We start from the raw sequence: 21,300 nt of genomic DNA, 5'->3' as shown, positions 1-21,300 counted from the left end.
ATAGATTAGGTGGTGTCCAGCTCTTGTCTTTCCATAGAGACACTGTTTTAACAATCACTCATGGTTATGAAACCTCTGGTGTTCAGGTAAGAGATTTTAGCAACTTGGTGAAGCCCAAAATCTAAAATAGTTATATTGACAGGCAAGCATAGACCCTTTGATAGCAGGCTCATGCACCTGAACCTCAGTAGAAGACTTATCAAGCAAGGACCTGCAACAGTTTTATCTACTTGTTGATCCAGTGACATCTCCCTTTTCACCCACAGATCCAGTAGTAGCTCTGCCTGTGTGCCTACCGTACTCACTTGTGCTTCTGGTGGCATGCCCATTGCCTCCAACTGGGTGACCTGCTGAAAGATCCACCCACTCTCTCACAGACTTGTAGTAGTCCTTCCTACCCATTTAGCCCAAAGGCAGACTAACCTGCATGCGGATCAACCGCAGCCACACTCATCTAAACCTACTACTGGACTCTGCCAATAGGCCCACCTGTGCATGGTTTTTGCAGCAGGCCTACCCATGAACCATGGCAGCAGATGCAACTTTAGATTTGCCTAGTGACTGCTCGCTGGCTCACCTACAGACTCTGACCACTGACATGCCCATCATCTCTCACCAGCATAACTGATAAAGATCTTTAACAGATGAAACTATTCAGTGAGAAGGGGAAGAGGCGACCACTTCTCAAATGCAGTTATCAATGCAAGGCCACAGGGTCACATGACAGATACTACCAAAGGATCTTGTTTAAAGCATTAGTAACTTGCCCTCAAAAAGTTGACATACACAATCTACTTGAAATATAATTTAATATAATTATCTTAGAGAATATCTTTAAGAATATCTTAAAGTGAGCTGCAAGAGAGTACAAACAGACAACTTAAAATCAAAATAAGGAGCATGATATGTTAATAAAATGAGAACTTCAACAAAGAAACAGAAACCACAAAAAACCTAAACTAAAGTCTTAGAACTGAAGAATATAGTGACAGAACTGAAAAAAATTCAGTAGAGAGTTTTTACTAGTTGACTCAATCAAGTAGAAGAATCAGTGAGCCAATCCCAATCAGCAGAACAAAAAATAAATAATAGGAAAAAAGGAAAAAAAGAAGTGAAGAAAACAAAGCCTAAGGTACTGATGGGGCACAATCATGTAAACACGCATATGTATTATTAAAGTTTCAGAAGGAGGAGAGAGAGAAAGAAAGATGAAAACTTATTTAAGGAAACAATGTCTGAAAATCACCAAAATCTGGGGAGAGGAATGTACACTCAGATCCATGAAGCTCTGAGATACCCAAATAAGTTTTACCCAAAGAGGTTTATCCCAATCCACCTTTGACTTACATTCTCAAAATCAAAGGGAGAATTTTGAAAGCATTAAGAGGAAAGTGACTAGTTACATACAAGGGAACCCTTATGAGGCTGTCATTGTCATTTTCAGCAGAACCTTGCTGGCAAGGAGAGAACAGAATCGAGTATTCAGAGTACTAGAGGCGGGGGTGCTCTGACAATCAATAATGCTGTCTTTTGTCAAAGGATAAATCAAAAAGAAAATTAGAAACTATTGCAAGGTAAATAAGAGTAAAAATACAACATCTCAAACTTACAGAATGCAGCCAAAACAGTACTAAGAGGAAACCATGTCAATAAACATCTACACTAAAATGAAGATAAAATGAAGAAGAGAGATCTCAAATAAATAATCTGACTTTATACCTCAAAAAGCTATAAAAAATAAGAAAATGAGCCCAAAATTAGAAGAAGAAAAAAAAATAAAGATAAGAATGTAATTAAATGTAATTGAGGATAGAAAAATGATTTAAAAATTGATGAAACCAAGATTTATGTTTTGAAAAGATAAACAGAACACCAAAATCTTCTCTAGACTATCTAATAAAAAAGAGAAATGACTCAAATAAAATTAAAAAGATGAAACCTTAAAACTGATGCCAAAGAAATAACAATGTTCACAAGGCACTCTTATGAACATTTATATACCAACAAATTAAACAATCTAGAAGAAATGTATTAAGGTATGAAACATACACGCTATCAAGACTGACCCAAGAATAAACAGAAAGCATGAACAAAGCTAAAACAAATAAAGAAATCGGAGCAGTAACCCAAAACTCTCAAGAAGAGCCCAGAACTAGGTATTTTATGGGTGAATTATTCTAAACATTCAAAGAAAAATGAGTACCAAGCCTTCCTAAACTCTTCCAAAAAAATAGAAAAAGTGGAAAAATTTCCAAACTCTTTTAAAGACAATCTTTATTATCAAAGTCAAAGATATCACAGGAAAAGAAAACTAAAGGCCCATGTCTCTAATGAACATAGATGAAAAAAATCCTCAACAAAATACTAGCAAATCCAATTCAATAGCACATTAAAACGATCATACACCATAATCAGATAGGATTTGTCCCTGGGTTGCAAGGGTGATTTAACATACATTATTAATCAGTCAGTGTGATAAGTCCCATTTAACATTGTAAATGTCACCTTTTGGAAACATCAATCACATGATTATCTCAATAGAACAGAAAAAAATTTTTTTTACAAAGATCAACACTGTTTCAAGGTAACATTTCAACAAAGTAGGTATAGAAATTACTTAACTAATAAAACACATATAAATCTCAAAGCTAATGTCATATTCAATGGTGAAAAACAAGTTTTTCTTTTAAGATATGAAATGAGGTAGGGATGTTCATTCATGTCTCTCCTATTCAATATAGTAGTTTATATACTAGCCAGAACAATTAGATAAGAAAAAGTAACAAAAGGAATCCAATTGGAAAGGAATGAATAAAACTATCTCTATTTTCAGAAAATATGATACTAACTATAGAAAACCGTAAAGATGCCACCAAAAAAATGTTAGATAAAATAGAGTATTGTTTCAAGATACAAAATCATCATGGAAAAGCTGGTTGAATTTTTATATACTAGCAATGAGCTGTCTGAAGAGAAAACTAAGAAAAATATCTCATTTATAATTACATCCAGAAGAATAAAATACCTAGGAATAAACTTAACCAAGGATGCTGAAAACTATAAAACATTAATGAAAGAAACCAAGGGAGACAAAAATAAATGAAAGGCCACCTTGTGCTCATAGATTGGAAAATTGATATTGCTAAAACATCTATACTGTCCTCTATTCAATAAATGGTGTTGGGAAAACTGGATGTCCTGCTGTAGGGAATAATATTGGATCCTTATGTTATACCATACCAAAAATAACTCAAGATGGATTAAAGACTAAATGTAAAACCTGAAACAATAGAACTCTTTCAAATAAAACACAGGGGAAAAACTCGTGATCATATAACTTAGCAATGATTCTTGCATGTGGTATCAAAAACCAGGTAAGGAAAGTAGAAATAGACAGGAATTTATCAAATGGACAAACTTCTACACAGCAAAGGAAACAATAGTCACAGTGAAAAGACAATCTAAAGAATGGAAGAAAATATCCACAAATCACATATGTGGCAAAGAATTAATCTCCAAAAATATAAGAAAGTCCTAAAGATCATTAGTTAAAAAAATACACATAAAAACCCAACAAAAGTAGGCAAAGTACCTCCAAAGTGCAGGAAATTAAAACAAGAATTAACAAGTAGGATGTCATCAAACTAATAAGTTTCTGCTTATCAAAGGAAACCATCAAGAATCTAAAGAAAAAGCCTACAGGATGGGAGAAGATCTTTACCAGCCACCACTCTGATAGAGGGCTAATATCCAGAACATACAAAGAATCCAAAAGACTCTACACTAGTAAAACAAATAATCCAATCAAGAAATGGGCAACATTGAGTAGACACTTCACAAAAGAAGAGACACAAATGGCCAATAGATACATGAAAAGATGTTCAACATCATTAGCTACCAGAAAGATGCAAATCAAAACTATGCTGAGAGTCCATCTAACCCCAATCAGAGTAGCAAGCATAAAGAAGTCAAATAACAACAAGTGCTGGCGAGGATGTGGGGAAATAGGAATTCTTTTACATTGTTGGTGGCAGTGCAAACTAGTGTAGCCACTATGGAGATCAGTGTGGCAATTCCTTAGGCAAGGTATTTAAATAAACACTTAAGCAGCGAAGACACAGAAATGACCGACAAGTCATGAAAAGGTCCTTGACTTCATTAATCATCATAGAAATGCAAATCAAAACCACAATGAGATATCATTTCACACTTGTTAGAATGGCTATTGTCAAAAACCAAAAACATACAAGTAAAGTGAAGAAATGGGGAAAGTGAATCATTCTTCACTGTTGGAGGGAAGGGAACAATATCTATTGTTCATGTATATCCATACAGCCAATACGGGTTACAAGTGTGGAGGTTTCTTTAAAACTTCATTTGATCCTGCAGTCCACTTTTAGATGTATAGTCAAATAGACTGAAGTAAAGATCTTGAAGAGTTATCTGCATTCACATGTTGCCAAAGTGTGTGAAGCCCATGTGCATCTCTACAAATATGTAGGCAAAGAAAATGTGGCATGTGTGTATGATGGGATACCATTTGTCCTTACAAGGAAGGAAATCCTTCCATTTGTGACAGTGTAGATGGCCCTGGAGAGTAACATGCTAAGTGCCCTAAACCAGACAAGGAAGGTCAAACACTGCGTGATTTCACCTCTGTGAAGGATTCGAATCGCCAAACTCATATCAAAATTCTCACGCTCATTATTCTACTAAAGAATAGAGGAGTGGTTACCAGGGGCTGAAGGGGCAGGGATGAGAAGGTGTCAGTCAAAGTGTACAAAGTTTTGGTTAGGCAAGGTGTATAACCTCTGGAGTTCTATTGTACAACACAGAGCCTATATTTAGCAATACTGTATTACATAATTAAAATTTTGCTAAGAGGGTAGATATTATGTTAAGTGCTCTTAACATAAAAAAATAAAATTAAAAAAGGAGGCAGAAGTAAACTTGAAAGTGATGGATATATTTATGGCCCAATTATACTAATGGTCTCATGGGTATATACTTATCTTCAAACTCGTCAAGTTATATAAGTTAAATATGTACAGCTTTTTGGACATTAATGAAATCTCAGCAAAGCAGTTAAAGAAAAACCCTACAAAATCACCCACAATTTCATAATCCAAAGAAACCATTACTAACACATTATTGAATTTCTTACTGTCATTCTCTGAGGGGTAGATGTATGTTTATTTGTATGCATAAGTATAAATGCCCAAATATATGGTTTGTACTTTTTTTTTTTTGTGGGTCTGGGGATGGAACCCAGAGGCATTCAACCTCCGAGCTACACTCCCTGCCCTAGTTTTTAGTCTTTACTTTGAAACTGGGTCTCACTGAGTTGCAGAGGGCCTCACTGAGTAGCTGAGGCTGTCCGCGAATTGCGATCCTCCAGGTTTCAGCTTCCTGAATGCTGGGATTACAAGCGTGCACCACCACGCCCGGCTTGTACTTTTTTTGTTTAAAGAACCTGATTTAAAAAGGTTTGCTTTGTGTAGTTTGAGTAGTATGTTACTCATGAAATGGTAATGTGTTATTTATGTTCGGCAAAAATGTTAAAATTTATGCTGTATTTTCAGTCCACTGTTAGGATTAGATTCATTCTGCAGCTATTTGTTGCACATGAGCAGCCAAGACAGGTGTGTGTGTGTGTGTGTGTGTGTGTGTGTGTGTGTGTGTGTGATTCCAATGTAATTCACTTCATTCCAGAAAAGCTCAGTTGTTGGCTGTTTGTGCTAAGGTCCATCCCTCCATTCCTTTGTATTCATTACAGGAAAGAATGACTCTTTACGCTGACCGGTTGTTAGGCATGGAACATACAGAAACAAGCAAAGTGCATACTTTTCTATTAATATGTGTTTCATTTTCTTTTTCCAGAAAGTATTTCGGAGAAAAAATCGGGCTGTATTTTGCCTGGCTGGGATTATACACGGCGTTCCTCATCCCATCTTCTGTAATCGGGGTGATCGTCTTTCTTTATGGGTGTGCAACGATCGAAGAAGACATTCCTAGGTAAATCTGTTTTAGAGAAAAAATGCTCGGTTCCCATATGTTAGTAGTTTGGGGTTTCCTCCTAGTTGCAAGGACATTTCACACGCCTCCTTCCAAAGTCCTCACCCTCTGTCCTTCTTCCCTCCCCACACGTGTAGCTTCCCTCCAGAGACACATCAGGGAGCTATGCATTCTGGGAAAGGCTCCAGAGCCATGCTGGGTGTGGTCCACTTACTTTCATAGTGAAGCTTTTCCCCAGCTCCAGGTTCTGAGCAGGTGAATAATACCTGATTAAAAAAAAAAGTCATGCCAGAGAAATAATTTTTCCCCTTCATGATTTTTCCCCCCTCTACTTTAGTGTAAGAGCCAAGAGAGGGTACACAGAGTGACAAGGGGTAGAAATGACATGTCTGGGTGGTTAGAATAAAGTGCTGTGAGGAAGCAGATTCTCTAAAACTCGGAAAGGTGAGTCTATGATTTAGGAAGTCAGAAACTGCAGGAAGGCACAGGCCCTGTGGTCAGGCTCTTGGAAAGACAGGATAGGCCAAAGGCTCGTCCTATTGGGTAAGAGACACACTTTAGGACGGACAGTGTTACACATAAGCTGCGTGACTGGACTGCTTGCTAAGTCTTAGTTTCCTGGCTGTAAAATGCTAATAATAATTCCTAACTCATGGTGTTGTGAAGATTAAAGGAGGCTGTCTGGCGTATAGCAGAGCATCAGTAAATTACTGCTGAATGAATCAAAAGTATATAGAAAGAGTACAAGGGGTAAGAATTTTGCTTAGTTTATATTTAGGATTTAAACTACTTGCTATCTTCAGAGCTGTCCTCACAAACTGATGAATGGCTAGTATATTTTAATATCCCTTTGGCTGCAGATTGTAAGAATACAACTTGAACTAGATTGAGCAGAAAGGAGAATTTGTTACAAAGGTTCCTGGGTGAGTCAAGGAGTCCAATGGGTGGCCCAGGGAACACTGGAATAGTCTCTCCTGCTTATTTCTGGTCTCGGGTTCTTTCTAGTATTTATTGGATTTATTAAATGTGTGGATCTAAACATAGCTACTAACAGCTCTTAGAACTTTATCCTCAATTGATGGCAAATGAAAAAGTCCAATTGGCTCAGTATGACCCAGATGGAGGTCCTGGACTGATTGATCATGGCAGTGGGCATAGTCAGTCTGTAGCAACATGATGTTCCTTCAACAGCCAGGTGGATGTGGACACTGAGAAACCACAGGTGCACACCATATTTGGAGGTGGTTGAGGTCCAGTGACCATCCTGAAGGAAGGGTCAGGAACCCGCTGTGTTCAGGAAAAATTATCCATCCCTGGCAGAAACCGGGAGGCTCTTCTTGTTGCTCTCACTGTATGAAAATGGTCTTGCAAATCAGATAAACTGGAGGTGACATTATCAGTGTGTAGAATAAAGCTAAACAACTTGGCCTAAGAGACAAGAACTTGGCTATTCTTATGTGTCTAGAACTCCAGGTGGTGAATCAAGTGTTACTGTGTGGGAAAAGATTGGTTATTAGGCTCCACCTTCCCCAGTGCATCTGGCAAGAGGGAAGAAGTAACAGAAGTAACATTCATCAAATATCTGCCTTGTGCCAGGCATGCTGCTAGGTGGTTTTTATGTCCTAGTTCTTTGATCCTGTAAGACATCAGTGTTATAAACTCTATATGATAAGTATCATTATTTTCACTTAGAGATGGAGGATCTCATGCCAAGTGAGGTTACATGAATCGTCCAAATTTAACTGCTAATGGTTGACAGGCTGGGAGTTGAACTCTGTTGTCTCCTGCTCTGGAGTCTTAACTTTCCAAAACCTTTTGCAAGAAGCAGTGAAGTCTTCAGAAGGCTTTAGCCCTCCTTGGCAGCCCTGTAGCTTCACCAGGGCTAGCCTGGCTATGATCTTTGAACACATGGCACTTGCTTTCCTTGCCTAGTTGTGATTCCTAGAGATCTGGTCCCAGGTCGATCAACACAGGAAACCCCCATAGCATGCATGAAGAGTCAGAGCCAGTGTAGCAGGTGGGTGCCAGCGTGCCAGTTTACATCAGGACTTAGAACTTGTGTCCTGGGTCCCCATGTGGGGGTACATGTGGTAGCAACCACTGCAGCTGGAAGTAGCTACGGTCTGCACATGCTGCACTGAGCTCTTTGTCCCCACAGAGGCACGCACACCACATTCACATACACTCATGTACGCACAGGGATGCACAGATGTAAAATAGTTATTTGCTGATATATCACATCACCCGTCAGAGCATGCCACCATGTTCTACCACCTGTGAATAGCAATGCATGGGTGGTTGCTAGTTCATTTTTAAATAAACTATTATGAGATAGGATAGGATAGCACGGAATAAAATATCACTATTTATTACAACTAGGAAGGACAAATTTTGTTTAGTGAGATGTATTTCAGATATAGCTGTGTCCGTGAAGGTAAGACTGTACATATGTCTGCATAATGGAATCTGATATAAAACTTTTCAAATGTAAATAACAATTAAATAATTTGAGCTATTGCTGTGGTGCACACTTGTATTCCCAGTAGTAGGGAGACTGAGATAGGAAGATTGCAGGTTTGAGGCTAGTTTCAGCAGTTTAGCAAGTCCCTTAGTAACTTAATGAGACGCTGTTTCAAAATAAAAAATAAAAAAATAGGGCCAGGTATGTAGCTTGGAGGTAGAATGCCCAGGGTTTCAACCTCCAGTGCAAAAAGAAAAAATAAAAAAGAAAGAAAAAAAAAGTTTGAAGTTGACTGAAAACTGAAATTTTGGTTGTTGGTTTTCAGACTCAAGATAGAGTATGGCAAATTGAGAAGGTGTAAATAATAGAAAGAATAAACATTTTATATGCTTTTTAAAAAATAAAGAACTGCTCTTCAGACACAGTTGCATACCCATCAAAAGATGAATTTTTATGGGCTTGATGGAAACACAAAAATATCACTCCTCATCAACAAAAGAATGTTTTCTAAATCCTAAGATTGAACCTAAAAAAAAAAAAAATCCTACTTTTAAGGACGTGTGTTGTCTATCAGCCTGGTAATCCTAAACGTGATTAAAAACTTGAATTATTTTGGGAGGTTGTTTTAGAGGTTGCTGGTCTTGGCGTCAAGTCTGGAATTTATTTTTTTAAAGCTTTATTTTAAAAACAAAATAGACTCACAGCAAGTTGCAGAGTATAGAGGATCTCGAAGTATCCTTCACCTAGTTTCCTCCGATGTTCATGTCATCTATAACTATAGTGTAATTTCAACACCAGAAAACAGACATTGATGATGTGAGGCATTAAATGGCACTTTTTATTTCCTGATACCTTTGATAGAGTAATAATTTCATGTGTGCATGACACCCATAGAACGTCGTTCCCTAAGGGACGGTTTTATTTGCTAAGCACTTATCTATGTGGATAGGGAATGCTGGAACATTTTTAAAAAGCTGATTAATTTAAACAATATAGGGAATAAAAGTTGGTTGCTTTTGGTCTGAGACCTTCATAGCAGATGTTTTTTCTGAATTTCCTGAACAATTGCCTCTTTGTACTTTCCCTTGGTGCTGGCAAAGCCTGCCTTACCAACCCATGAGCGATGACTCACTGTTAAGAACCCCACTTGTTTTAGGGTCTTGGTTCAACTTATTGTCAGGCCATTTATCAGCTTTCTTATGCTTTCTAGAGAAAATGATAGACTGAAAGAATATGCCTTAGATTTATAGCCGTGGTTACTTCTCAGTAGAGAGCTGGGCTGTTTTGTGCAGCTGGTGAGTAGCACTGGCCTGATGATGTCAGTTCTAGGTAGGCTTCTTCATCTTCAGCTTATCTAGAGGCTGCCTCTTGCTCTCAGGGAATACAGAATCATTTTAATGTCATTCAGATACAGAATGTCTCCAGGATGCTATTAAAAATTGCTGACATTAAAAAAACAAATAGATAAAAAAATAAACCCAACACAGAGCAAGCATAATGACTTCAAATTTAAATGATAGCTGCCATTTTACACTATTGATAAATGTCTGCACTCTAAAAAAAAGATAATTACACAATACTTAGTGCTTAGCAACAAATTACTTTTTCACTTGTGACTATTTTGCATTGATTAGATTTAGCTAGGATTAGGTTGACTAGGATTAGCTCCTCCTTCAGTCTATGCTTTAAAACAAATAAATAAACAAACTATAAAAAGTGAAGTCTAATGCATGTACTTGAAGGATAGTGTCAAGGTACTCATATGGTCCCAGATATGCAAAGCAAAGCTCTTTGTAAGAATTTATACAAATAATTTTCTGTGTAAATCTTTTTTCTAAGAGAGTACTCTCCTCTCTAAAAGTAGCAACTTCTCACCCACGCCTTTGCCTGACCCAGAAGACTTAAATAAACCTTGCTCTCTAGTGACCAATAAGAACATGCCCAGGTGAAACAAGTACAGCTGAACTTATTACGAAGCTATTACCATTTAATATTTTTGATGTGAATGAGTCATTTTCATTGACACATGCCAACGGAGAGCTTAGCAGCCAGTCAGGGGAGGAACCAGGATTTATCCTTAAAGACCCAGAGTTTCCATTCTCTCACACAGAAGGTCTTTCCCTGCCGGGAACTTCATAGCTCATTAAAAACAGAAGCCTAGGAGCTGGGACTTGACAGAAAGCGACAGCCCTCAGTAAATCTCCCACTCTTCAACTTCTTAATGAAGGGGGAAATAGACACAGGCGGTCCTTGACGCCACCAGTTTAATGGAGGCACTTGCTTGACACAGGGCACCAGCTGTCTCACCAGGAGCCTGGCTTCCCCTTGTCAGCCCTGCTCTGCAGCACCCTCTGCTGCCTCCCTCCATGGGATACACAGCTGTGGTTTCAAGCACAAGGGTCCCCTGCCTCCATCGCTGTGGCCCCAGCTGCTCTGGGAGCACAGCCAGTTCCTTGCTTTAATGAAATCTTGAGTTCCCCACCCTTTCCCTCAGACCAGGAGCTTAACCATCCACCTACTTCCACAGGGAAATATTGCACACCAGTGTGATGAGTTCATTCATTTTCCTACCAGTATATAGTGTGAAGGGGTATTAAGGAAGCCAGTCAGTGCTGGGAAGACTTTGGGTCTTATCTATAAGCATTTATATAAGCCTCAACTTACTGTAATTTCAAATATACTCAGCAGTCCAGAAATGCACTTGAAATAGTTAAGAATATAATCCATTGGAGACATTTAAAACTCAAGCTTCTCTCTCCAAGTATGAGGGATCTAGGCCTTGGAAGAATTTACCTTAGTTTTTCATTCTCCCGAATTCGATTTCATGATAATGAGAATTCTTATTAGGTTGAAGTTATTGATTTCTAGTCTACAAATGGCTATGCAGATAATGTTCTTAGAGAAGGGCTTACAACCCAAATCTACTGCATTCCTTCTCATGTGGAGTCTTCCGGAGGTGAGGGCTTGTGCTGGTCTTGCAGTATGCTCGGGTTCATTTCTGCTGTGGCCAGCCCTTCACACCTGTGAATCAGGAGTAGGTTTAAGAAGACAGCCTGGACTTGAAGACCAGGTGATGCATCCAACTCCAGGCAGGCAGGCGATTTATCCATTCGTTGGTGTGTACCTCAGCCTCACAGATTCAACACATTTCCCAGGGACTTTCTAAGGCATCACTCAATGCACAACATCTCTGACAGATGACCATTGATTTCTGGGACATGTCTAGTGACAGAGAACTCCATATTTCAGAAGATGGACTATTTGTCTTTTTTGTTTTTGATTTTGGACAAAATATAAGAATAACATTCTCTGGGTGAAGAATCCAATCCCAACTTCTTTGACATTTCTTAGTTATTGACTTAATAAATCTACATAGATCTGGAGATGTGAATTGTTTGGGGTGATTTGCCTATAAGGGGCCCTGCTTGAACTCCCTCTGACCTGGTCACCTCTGTCTATTGCAGCAAAGAGATGTGCGACCAGCACAATGCCTTCACCATGTGTCCGCTGTGTGACAAATCCTGTGACTACTGGAACCTTAGCTCGGCCTGCGGGACTGCGCGGGCCAGTCACCTGTTTGACAACCCAGCCACCGTCTTCTTCTCCATCTTCATGGCTCTCTGGGGTAAGCGTTCATCATGGGGTTTGCTGATTTGAAGGCTACCTTTAAATAGGCACAGAGACTAAACTCCAAAGCTCATAGCCTTTACTTTACTTATTTCTGGATGTTTTCTTTATTTCCCAAGAACTTATTAATAACTTATTCTTAAAATAACTTATTATTACTTTAAGAATAATGTTCTTACTTGTTTGTGTAAACAGACATATCTTTCATGGTTGTATCTGTTTTCTCTTAGATATAGTACAGTACATACCACACACACACACACACACACACACACACACACACACACACACACACACGGAAATGTACACTCCTATTCTTGAGAATGAGAATAACCTGGAACAACCATCCCATGGTAACAGAACATTTCTAAAACAACACACCCATGTGCATTTTTTAAAATGGGACCAGGTCAGCACACTTTGGGTCATTTGAATAGCCACCTGTTTGTGCTCACTATTGAAGGTGCCATTGGATCACAGACCAGCAGGACCATGATCCTGCTCTAGAAGAGGTTTTATTTATTACTGTCTCCAAGGGGCCTGGAGGACATCCCAAGAAGAGGCCCTGAGTCACACATTGCTAAGACTGTGAGGAGGGGAGGAAGGGGTCAGTTCTCAGTAGTAATACTGGAGAACAGGAACACACATTTTCTTCATCCCCTGTGGGGACTTGTGCTTGGGTAGAGACCGAACTTGGCTGGGAAGATTCCCACACTGCTAGCCCTCCACTACAAACTTCAAGGGGTGCTCTAGTATCTGTCCTCAGGGAGAGCCATGCTCCCCAGGAGCATGTGGACAGTGATCAGCCCATCAAACATTGGAGCAGCCAATAGAAGGAAATGGAACACGAGGCCTTTTGGCCCTGGGATTGTCCACAGGAAGGGTTGGTAGAGCTAAGTGCATTTGGGCTTGCTGCCTGGTAAGTGATGGGCGGCTCTGTTTCTTCATCATGCAGGGTATCTTGTAATTACCCTGACATTCACTTGAACTGAGTTGGAACCTGGAATACATATTCATTTTTTGAGATATTACAACTCTAATTTCCATTAATTTGTCTTATGAATACTACCACCATGGAATAGCTAAAGCTTAGTGACTCTGGGCCCATGACCCTCAAGTACTTTCCTAAGACACATAATTGTGGTTTTTACTTGTGCTTCAAAGTCTCCAGCCCTAACAAGTGCCTTTCAACTTCTCTCAAGAGCTGTGATGAACAGATAACTCTACCTTTCCTAAGATCCTTAATAATTTACTACTCCTACCTCTGGATAGTACAAAGAAGGTGGGATTATGCCCAAGATTCCTGGCATAGGACAGATTTTTAAAAACAGGCTTGCTATGTTTTATGTGATTATGTATTTGGTTACAGCAGCCAAGAGCCCTAGGCATGATTGCCTACAAATTGCAATTAAAAATTATAGCAGTGCCTCTCATTACCATGATTATTATGATTAGTGGTGCTGTGTTGGGTAGGCGTGGGCCAGGGCCCAAGCCTGCCAGGAACAGTCTGAGAAGAAGTGGTTCTGTGCAGAGAGACTTGGGCTTTTGGTGGCAATGTAAATGGGGGTATGAAGACCCTCCATTTACATTGCCTTTGGAGTCTCATGACTCTGGAGGTCATGAGAATACTAGTCATCTGGACCTGAGTCTGCTGTTAGACCCCTGTAGTTCTTTAAAATTGAAGCAACTTGAGGAGAGTGAAGCCCTATTGAGGAGGGGAAGCAAAGAGATAGGGTTTCTAAAATCCTTTCTGGATAGAGGTGATAGACACAAAGATAGGGGTGAGGCAGCCCTCAGTGTGTTTCAGTTCTGCTCCTTATCAGCTGTGGATCCCACAGGGAAAAAACGTGGACCTAGTACTGTGTACGCCCACCTTCCTTCTGTATGTGCACCCTCCTGCTGTATGCACAGCCCCCTCAGCACCACAAAGAGTAATAGAAAAAGGAGAGACTTTGCCCTGTTCTCAGACACTGACATCCCAGGCCAGTGTTAGCGTTGGGAGGTCAGGATGCACTCTTACAAATAGGAAAAAAAAAGCTTCAAATCCAAGGGAGAAAATCCACACACATCAGTGTATCATAATGTGGCTGCAAGTAAATAAATGTAGTTTTTTAAGTGAGTCCACATTCAGCCAATATGTGGCTGTTTGTTATGCTCAGTTCTGTGTTGTGCCCAAGTTAAACACAGGCAGCTCAGAGCCCGGAAAGAGTTTCCAGCCCTGATATAGGATGACGGACCTGAGAGAGCAGCCAACAGTCAAGCAAGGTGTGCAGGGAGTGGTGTGCAGAGCTGGAGGGATGGGCTTGGAGAGCACACATCCTTCTCTTTGTAATAGGAGTGTGGAAGAAGAGGAGAAAGGAAGAAGGAAAGTGATGGGAACAAGAATGCTGGAAAAGGTGTAGGAAGAAGGAATTTATGTACAGTTGAGATGAGGCTTATCAAGAAAGCCACACACTTCTCCATTTTTATTTCCTTCACCCTTATTTTCTCTTATCTAACTCTTTCCTCATAATTAATTTTGGTTAACAAAGGACCACATTTCAATGGTGGTCCCATACAATTATATCACTTAGTGACATCACAGCAGTTTGTGTGAATATACACTATCATGTTCGTGCAATGACAAAATTGCCCAATGATGAATTTCTCAGAATGTTTCCCCCTCATTAAGGGATAAAGGACTGTGTATCGCTAGGCTTTCAAGGATGTGGAATATTCCAAGCAGCTCCAGCTGGAAGTAGGAGACATGGTCTAAATGCTTTAAAAAGAACTTATAAATTTGAAATCTACAAGTGTATCTCCCCCTCCACTGGTGAACCCAAAGGCTACTCAGAATCTACTCTAATTGAGTTTCTTTCTTTTTTCCCAAGCTACCATGTTTCTGGAAAACTGGAAGAGACTTCAGATGCGGCTGGGCTACTTCTGGGACCTGACTGGGATAGAAGAGGAAGAAGTGAGTTCTCCTGCACACTCCTCTGGACCTTCGCGTTACTTTGACCCTGGAAATAGACCGTCTTGAGTGACATCAGCCAGTTATGTTTGCTGTCTCATCAGCAGTTCCTGTCTGGGTCTCACATTGGTCGCTTTTGCACTTCGCCTCATCGCTAAGCCATGGTTGATATTCAGTGAGGCCAAGAGTTCAGTGTTCCCCCTTCTTTAGAGCTATAAGATCTTTGGTAACCAGGTATGGTGGCTCACACCTCTAATCCCAGTATTTGAGAGGATGAAACAGGATGATTGCATGTTTGAGGCCAACCTCACTAACCGATAAAGACCCGGTTAGAATTTAAAATAAAAGGGCTTGGGGTATAGCTCAATGGTAGAGTGCCGTGAGTTTAATCCCCCATAACATAAAAAGAGCTGTTAGATATTGGGCTGATGGATAGTCAGACATCCCAGGACCCCACTCTGGGAAAAGAGATGGTACCAATTGCAAGAGAAGAAGGCAAGAAATAGTAGTTTTGACACCATGAAGCCAGAGAACAGGAATTTCTCTCATGTGGGCAGGTTATGACAGAATCCCTATCCGTGTCTACTAAGGGTTATGGGAAAGCTACACATGCCAGATGAGGGTCACCACTGATGCCTTGGGAAGTAGAGAGAACCACTAAACCTTTAGAGCATGAGAAAGAACTGTGTGTGCAGCTGGAGCATGAGCTGAGGGTCAAGGAAGACTCTTCTAGAACCTAGTCTTCTGGGCAGATGATAGTAAAAGAATGTAAACCAATCAGCCTTCCCTGAGAACCAGTGCCCCTGTCTTGCTGCTGGTGATCTGATGATGGGCAGTGTGTCATGGTGGTGCATAGTTTTATCTTTAGGACGATCCTCCTTTCTCAGACAGCAGCCCCAGGCAGTCTTCCACCCCCTCTCTTCTTCCACATCCAAGTTCAGCTGGCCCCCTCTGTCTTGACCATTGCAATTTTCAAGAGCTCCTGAGATCATAGACCACCATGGATGAACTGAAGAGCAGATATGACATCAGACTGGAACTTCTGATATGGTGGTTTTAATGGATGAGATTCTGGAGGCTGTATCTAGAAGGACTAGCACATTTAGTTGCTGAGTCCTTAGTCACAAAATCTGACTATAAGTAATAGAGCAAGACTTCTCTTTGCTCCCAGACAGTATCTGATGTGCTTTGCCTTGGATTAGAGATTATGGGCTTTGTGGTTCTGATATTTTGTGAGTAATTAAGCAGAATCTCCAATTTAGTTGTTTTCAAGCCTGTGAATTTAGTGTGTCATTAGTTTAGTGTGTCATTATCTCTTCTCTTTAATTCTCTAATTAGTCAACTTGCCTCTGAGCAGATGGGCTGGGAACTGGCAGGGCTTCAGGACATCTGTATGGATTGGACTGGAATCTATCAATCCAGGTTGTGATTGAAAGTTCCAAGAGGAGAGGTATAACCGTGTAGTTTTCCACACCTACAATAATTGATTGTACCCCTCCCATTCTGTTATCGTATACTGAGTACTCTACTTCAGTTTGATGTGTTAAGCATAGAGCCTGAGATTAATATCATCATGGATTCTGGGGCAAATGAGAAAATGTATGTATAGATTCTTCCTTTATAGAAGATTCAAATTATTTATGAAGATAGGCAACAGATAATAATAAAGGCAATTGCATTTCTTAGAGATAATGCCTAAACTGGTACTCCCAATTACACAAGTCAGTTTGCTTGTGTAGTTGAGATCTATTTGTCCTATCGGTCCCATTTGATTTAACTAAAATATGTTGAGATAGGGTTAGAGCCAGGTGTGGCAGTACACACCTGTAATCCCAGTACTTGGGAGGCTGAGACAGGAGGGTGACAGGTTCAAGGCCAGCCTCAGCAACTTAGAAAGGCCCTATAAACTTAGTGAGACTCTGTTTCTCCCCCCACCTCCAATTTTTTTTGTGGTACTGGAAATGGAACCCCGGGGCATTCTACTTGGCATTCTTTCAAGCTAGATCCCTAGTCCTAATTTTTTAGTCTTTTTATTTTTGAAGCAGGGTCTCACTGAGTTACAAAGGACCTCACTAAATAGCTGAGGCTGTTTGTGAACTGTAATCCTCTGGTCTCAGTGTCCTAAATGCTAGGATTATAAGCGTGTGCCACCATGCCTGGCTCAAAATTTAAATAAAATAAAATAGGGCTCAGAATCAGAAGTAGAATGATCCTGGGTCCAATTTATAGTACCATAACACAAACAAACATAAAAAGATATTTTGGTTTCCATTCTTTTGGGTAGATGCCCAGAAGTGGTATTGCTGGGTCATATGGTAGATTCATTCCCATTCTCCTGAGGATCCTCCATACTGCTTTCCAAAGTGGCTGCCCTAATTTGCAGTCCCACCAACAATGTATTAGAGTTCCCACTTCTCCACATCCTCGCCAGCATTTGTTGTTGTTTTTTCTTTTGGTGGTACTGGGGTTCCTGGAAACCCTTCTGCCTCTGGGATACACTCCCATTCCTATTTTTATACTTTTTTATTTAGAAACAGGGTCTCTTAAGCCAGTGTGGCTGGCTTCGAACCTGCGTGATCCTCCTGTCTGTGTCTCCCAAGTGCAGGGATTACAAGCGTGCGCCACCACACCCGGCTGTTTTTGTTTTTAATGATTGCCATTCTAGTTGGAGTTTTGGGTAGTTCTGATTTGTATCTCTTTGATTGCTAATGATATTGAACATATTTTTCATACATTTATTGGCCAAACCAAACTACAAAACTAATGCATGTATATCTATGTTCATAGCCCCACAATTCACAATTGCCAAACTGTGGAACCAGCCAAGATGTCTATCAACAGATGAATGGATTATTGAAAACTGTGGGATATGTACACAATGGAATTTTACTCAGCCATAAGAAGAACAAAATTATGTCATTTATAGGGAAATGGATGAAACTGGAGAATATTTTGCTAAGTAAGATTAGTCAGGTACAAAAAGTAAAAAATTGAATTCTCTCCCTAAGATGTGGAAGCTAGGGACAAAAGGGGGTCATAGGAGAAACTCCAGATTAGGAAGGAGAAACCATAGATGAGCAAATAAGGCCAACCTTAGGGGATGGGAGTGGGGAGAGGGAAATTCCCCAATGTAATGATGTATATTCACAAACATATCAAAGTCAGTCGCTGAGCTAAACTGAGAAGGGGGAGCTGGGAGGGAATGGGCTGGGAATTGGGGAAGGGCTATGAAAACTGGAGTCCTTGATTTTCTGAGTCTGGCTTAGCATGATATTCTCTAGCTCCATCCACTGTTCTGCCAAGGACATATTTTCACTCCTCTTTATGGCTGAGTAAAGCACAATTTTCTTTACTCAGTCATCTGTTGACAGACATCTAGGCTGGCCTCATAACTTGGTGACTATGAATTGTGCTGCTCCCAACATGAGTATTCTTGCATCTCTGTAGAATGCTGACTAATTCTTCTGGATACATACTGAGGAGGGATAGAGCTGGATCAAATGGTGGTTCAATTCTACTCTTTTGAGGAAGTGCAGGACATTAGTTTTTACAGGCAAAAACTGTTCTGTGGGAAATGATAAGTTTAAGAAAATTACTTTGCAGAACTTTTAATATGCTCATTTCAACACTCAGAAAGGTAATTCATTGAGCAACCTTTTGCAATCTTTTAGACCCTAGAATCCTTTCTTTTTTTAAAGGTAGAACTCACGTGAAAGACACTGTAGGAAATGCTGTATTGGAGAATGAATGAAGGTGAGACACAAAATCAAGTGAAATTCACAGCATTTAGTGATTTTGGGGAACTCTGAATAGTGTCAGTTACTGTGAGAAGCACAAAATAGAGGAGGTAGCCAATCTTTATGTTAGAATAAGAAGGTGCTTACATGAAAAACAGCTAGGGAATAAGAGAAAAAAATAACATGTAATGAAGAGCCATGGTGTGTGTGTGGCATAAGCCATAAAACTCTAGGAATTCAGAGGAGGAGGTTGGTAGGTATGTTGCCTCAGCTAGCAAAGGAGTCCTGGAGAGGTGGGGTGACCCTCAAAGATGGCTGCTGCTGGAGGACTCTAACAAACAGCTAAACAGCCTCACATCACCTGCTGCTGTGTGTCGTGCTTGTGAGCCATTTCTGTCATTTCTCCACTGTCATGGCTTGCCTGGGGAAAGCCAGAGAAAGGTCAAGAGCTAGCTCGTTGGCCTCCTGGGATCTCTGACATATGGGCAGTGATAAGGAAGTGTGTGTTCTCTGAACAGGGGAGCCCCTGGTGAGCCAGCACCTGAATTCCTGTCCAAGAGCTCAATGACTCAGGAACACGAAGTCCTCATACCTCTAGATCTTTGTCCCCAAACTGAGAGCTGTGGGGAGGCCCGCCAGTGAGGCCAGGTGTACACTGTTAAATTGCCTTTGAAGCGAGTCACGCATCTTCCTGCCCTAGCATCTGCATGGGTTTGACTTGACCATGGTTTTCTTGATTAGTTACGTGCTTGACCCCGTGCTGGGTGACTCACAGTTCAAGTTCATACAGCCAAATGGCCCACTGATGTCTCTTGAGCATTGGTCTACTTGCCAATGAGTTAATCCCCTTCGTTGTGCAGGAAACAGGTCCAAACCAGCAAGTTTTAAGCTTCCCTGTGGTCACTGTTGACTTTGAAGTTTATTGGTCGCCATGTTAGCTTACGGCACAGTGGAGCAGAGGAGAAGGGTTGTTGTTGTTGCCCTGACTCGCAGCTGTGGGGGCACATCTGTTTCTTCAGCTGGGATTTGCCTCCTTGAAAGTGAAGGTGGGAGGTATGAGGATAGCTGGTGGGATGGCCAGGTGTAGACCTCTGCCCTTGTCAAACTGCTGCACAAAGCGCACGGCTTCTCTTTGTATCAGCTGCCCAGTTAACTTTTCCTCTCTCCTTTCTCAACACTGGTGCCATCCCCAGGAGCGTGCCAAGGTTTGGTTTTCCATGTGACAACAAGTGTTGTGTGTGCCCCCTCTCACCTCCCACTTTGTGTTCTTTATCTAGACTCCTTGTGATTTTATGTGGTGTGACACATGTCTGCTAGTGCCCAGTCCAAAGCCCTGACTTTGATGTACTTGTCGTGTCTGGTTATTTCCCGCAGGCCAAAGTCATGCTTCTTTCTGGTTACTAATCACTCTCTGACTCTTTGTTTGGTTTAGGAACACTCCCGACCTGAGTATGAGACCAAAGTGCGAGAGAAGATGCTAAAGGAGAGCGACAAGTCGGTGGTCCAGAAACTGGACGCCAATATGACTGAGGGTGGCGATGAGGTAAGATGCTGTGCAGATGCTTACAGGCTTCTTCATCTGTTAAGATTCCGTTGTCTTGTTATTAAGTGAGGAGAGACGAGGCTGTAAGAAGTGGCTGATGAGGAACAGGATGGACTGTGGGCTGCAAGCCTTTTTCATATCCGGTAGTCAGAGCACTTGGGTAACAGATCGTCACCATGGATTGATCAGCCTAGCTTCTGGTGGTTCTATCTAGTCAATATCTATCATATAACATGGCTCTGTGGTACCATGGTGCATGGACTATTTAGGAAAGGCACCTCTCCCGGGAAGGTATTTTGGAAAATAAACAAATGATATCAAGCCTGGTTCCTCTGTATGCTATCACCTAAGTACTAAGTAAGAGTGACCACCACCACCCCAAGCCCCACAGGGTCAGCTAACCCTTACTGATGCCTGATCCATGCGAGGAGCTGTTCTAAGGGCACTATATCATCTCATCTTATTCTCACGATCCATTTGGAAGGCTGGTACTATTGTTATGTAGATGAAAACACATGAAAGAAGTTCTCTCTGTGGAGTAAATCACTTGTCAGAGATCACACAGGCAGTAAGTGGTGGGTGGATCTGGGATTCCAACCTAAGCCTGTGAACCTCACCATTACATCATATGGTCTTCCAGATGCAGTAGGGAATTTACGGGTAGAGAGAGAAATGGCTTTTAGAACCAGCAGAAGCAAATTCATGTATGTGTTTGCTTGGGACACTCACACCACATCCCCTACATTTCATTTTCCTGGGTGAGCCTCCAAAAGTGGGAACATGATGATGACCACGACCTCTCACATTTCTGAGCTTCAGAACTGCTGCAACCTGTAAACACTCGGAGTGCACATGTGTGTGAGTGAGGGGGTGCACTTTGGCAGTACCTGTCTCTGGGTGCCACCCTTCCTTGAAATCAAACATGTATGTATGTGTTCATGTCTTTCACAAATCTCACTTCTGGAAA

The 21,300-nt window shown here is 40.9% G+C and overlaps 1 protein-coding gene across 2 annotated transcripts in view; it reads left to right on the top strand.

Annotated features, from left to right (window-relative positions):
• Positions 1–21,300, top strand: part of ANO2 (anoctamin 2) — a gene marked incomplete at both ends in the record, with an annotated part of 335,860 nt that overhangs the window by 150,817 nt on the left and 163,743 nt on the right. For both annotated transcript variants that reach the window (XM_080706316.1, XM_080706315.1), the window contains 4 exons: positions 5,881–6,015; positions 11,941–12,101; positions 14,974–15,056; positions 20,223–20,333. In XM_080706316.1, coding sequence (XP_080562442.1) covers positions 5,881–6,015; positions 11,941–12,101; positions 14,974–15,056; positions 20,223–20,333 — 490 coding nt within the window. The remainder of the gene's footprint in view (positions 1–5,880; positions 6,016–11,940; positions 12,102–14,973; positions 15,057–20,222; positions 20,334–21,300) is intronic.

Source organism: Muscardinus avellanarius (genome assembly GCF_963383645.1).
Source record: "Muscardinus avellanarius genome assembly, chromosome: 11".
In the NCBI taxonomy this organism is placed as follows: Eukaryota; Metazoa; Chordata; class Mammalia; order Rodentia; family Gliridae; genus Muscardinus; species Muscardinus avellanarius.
Note: the sequence above shows the minus strand (reverse complement) of the source record. Positions and strands in the feature narration are given on the sequence as shown.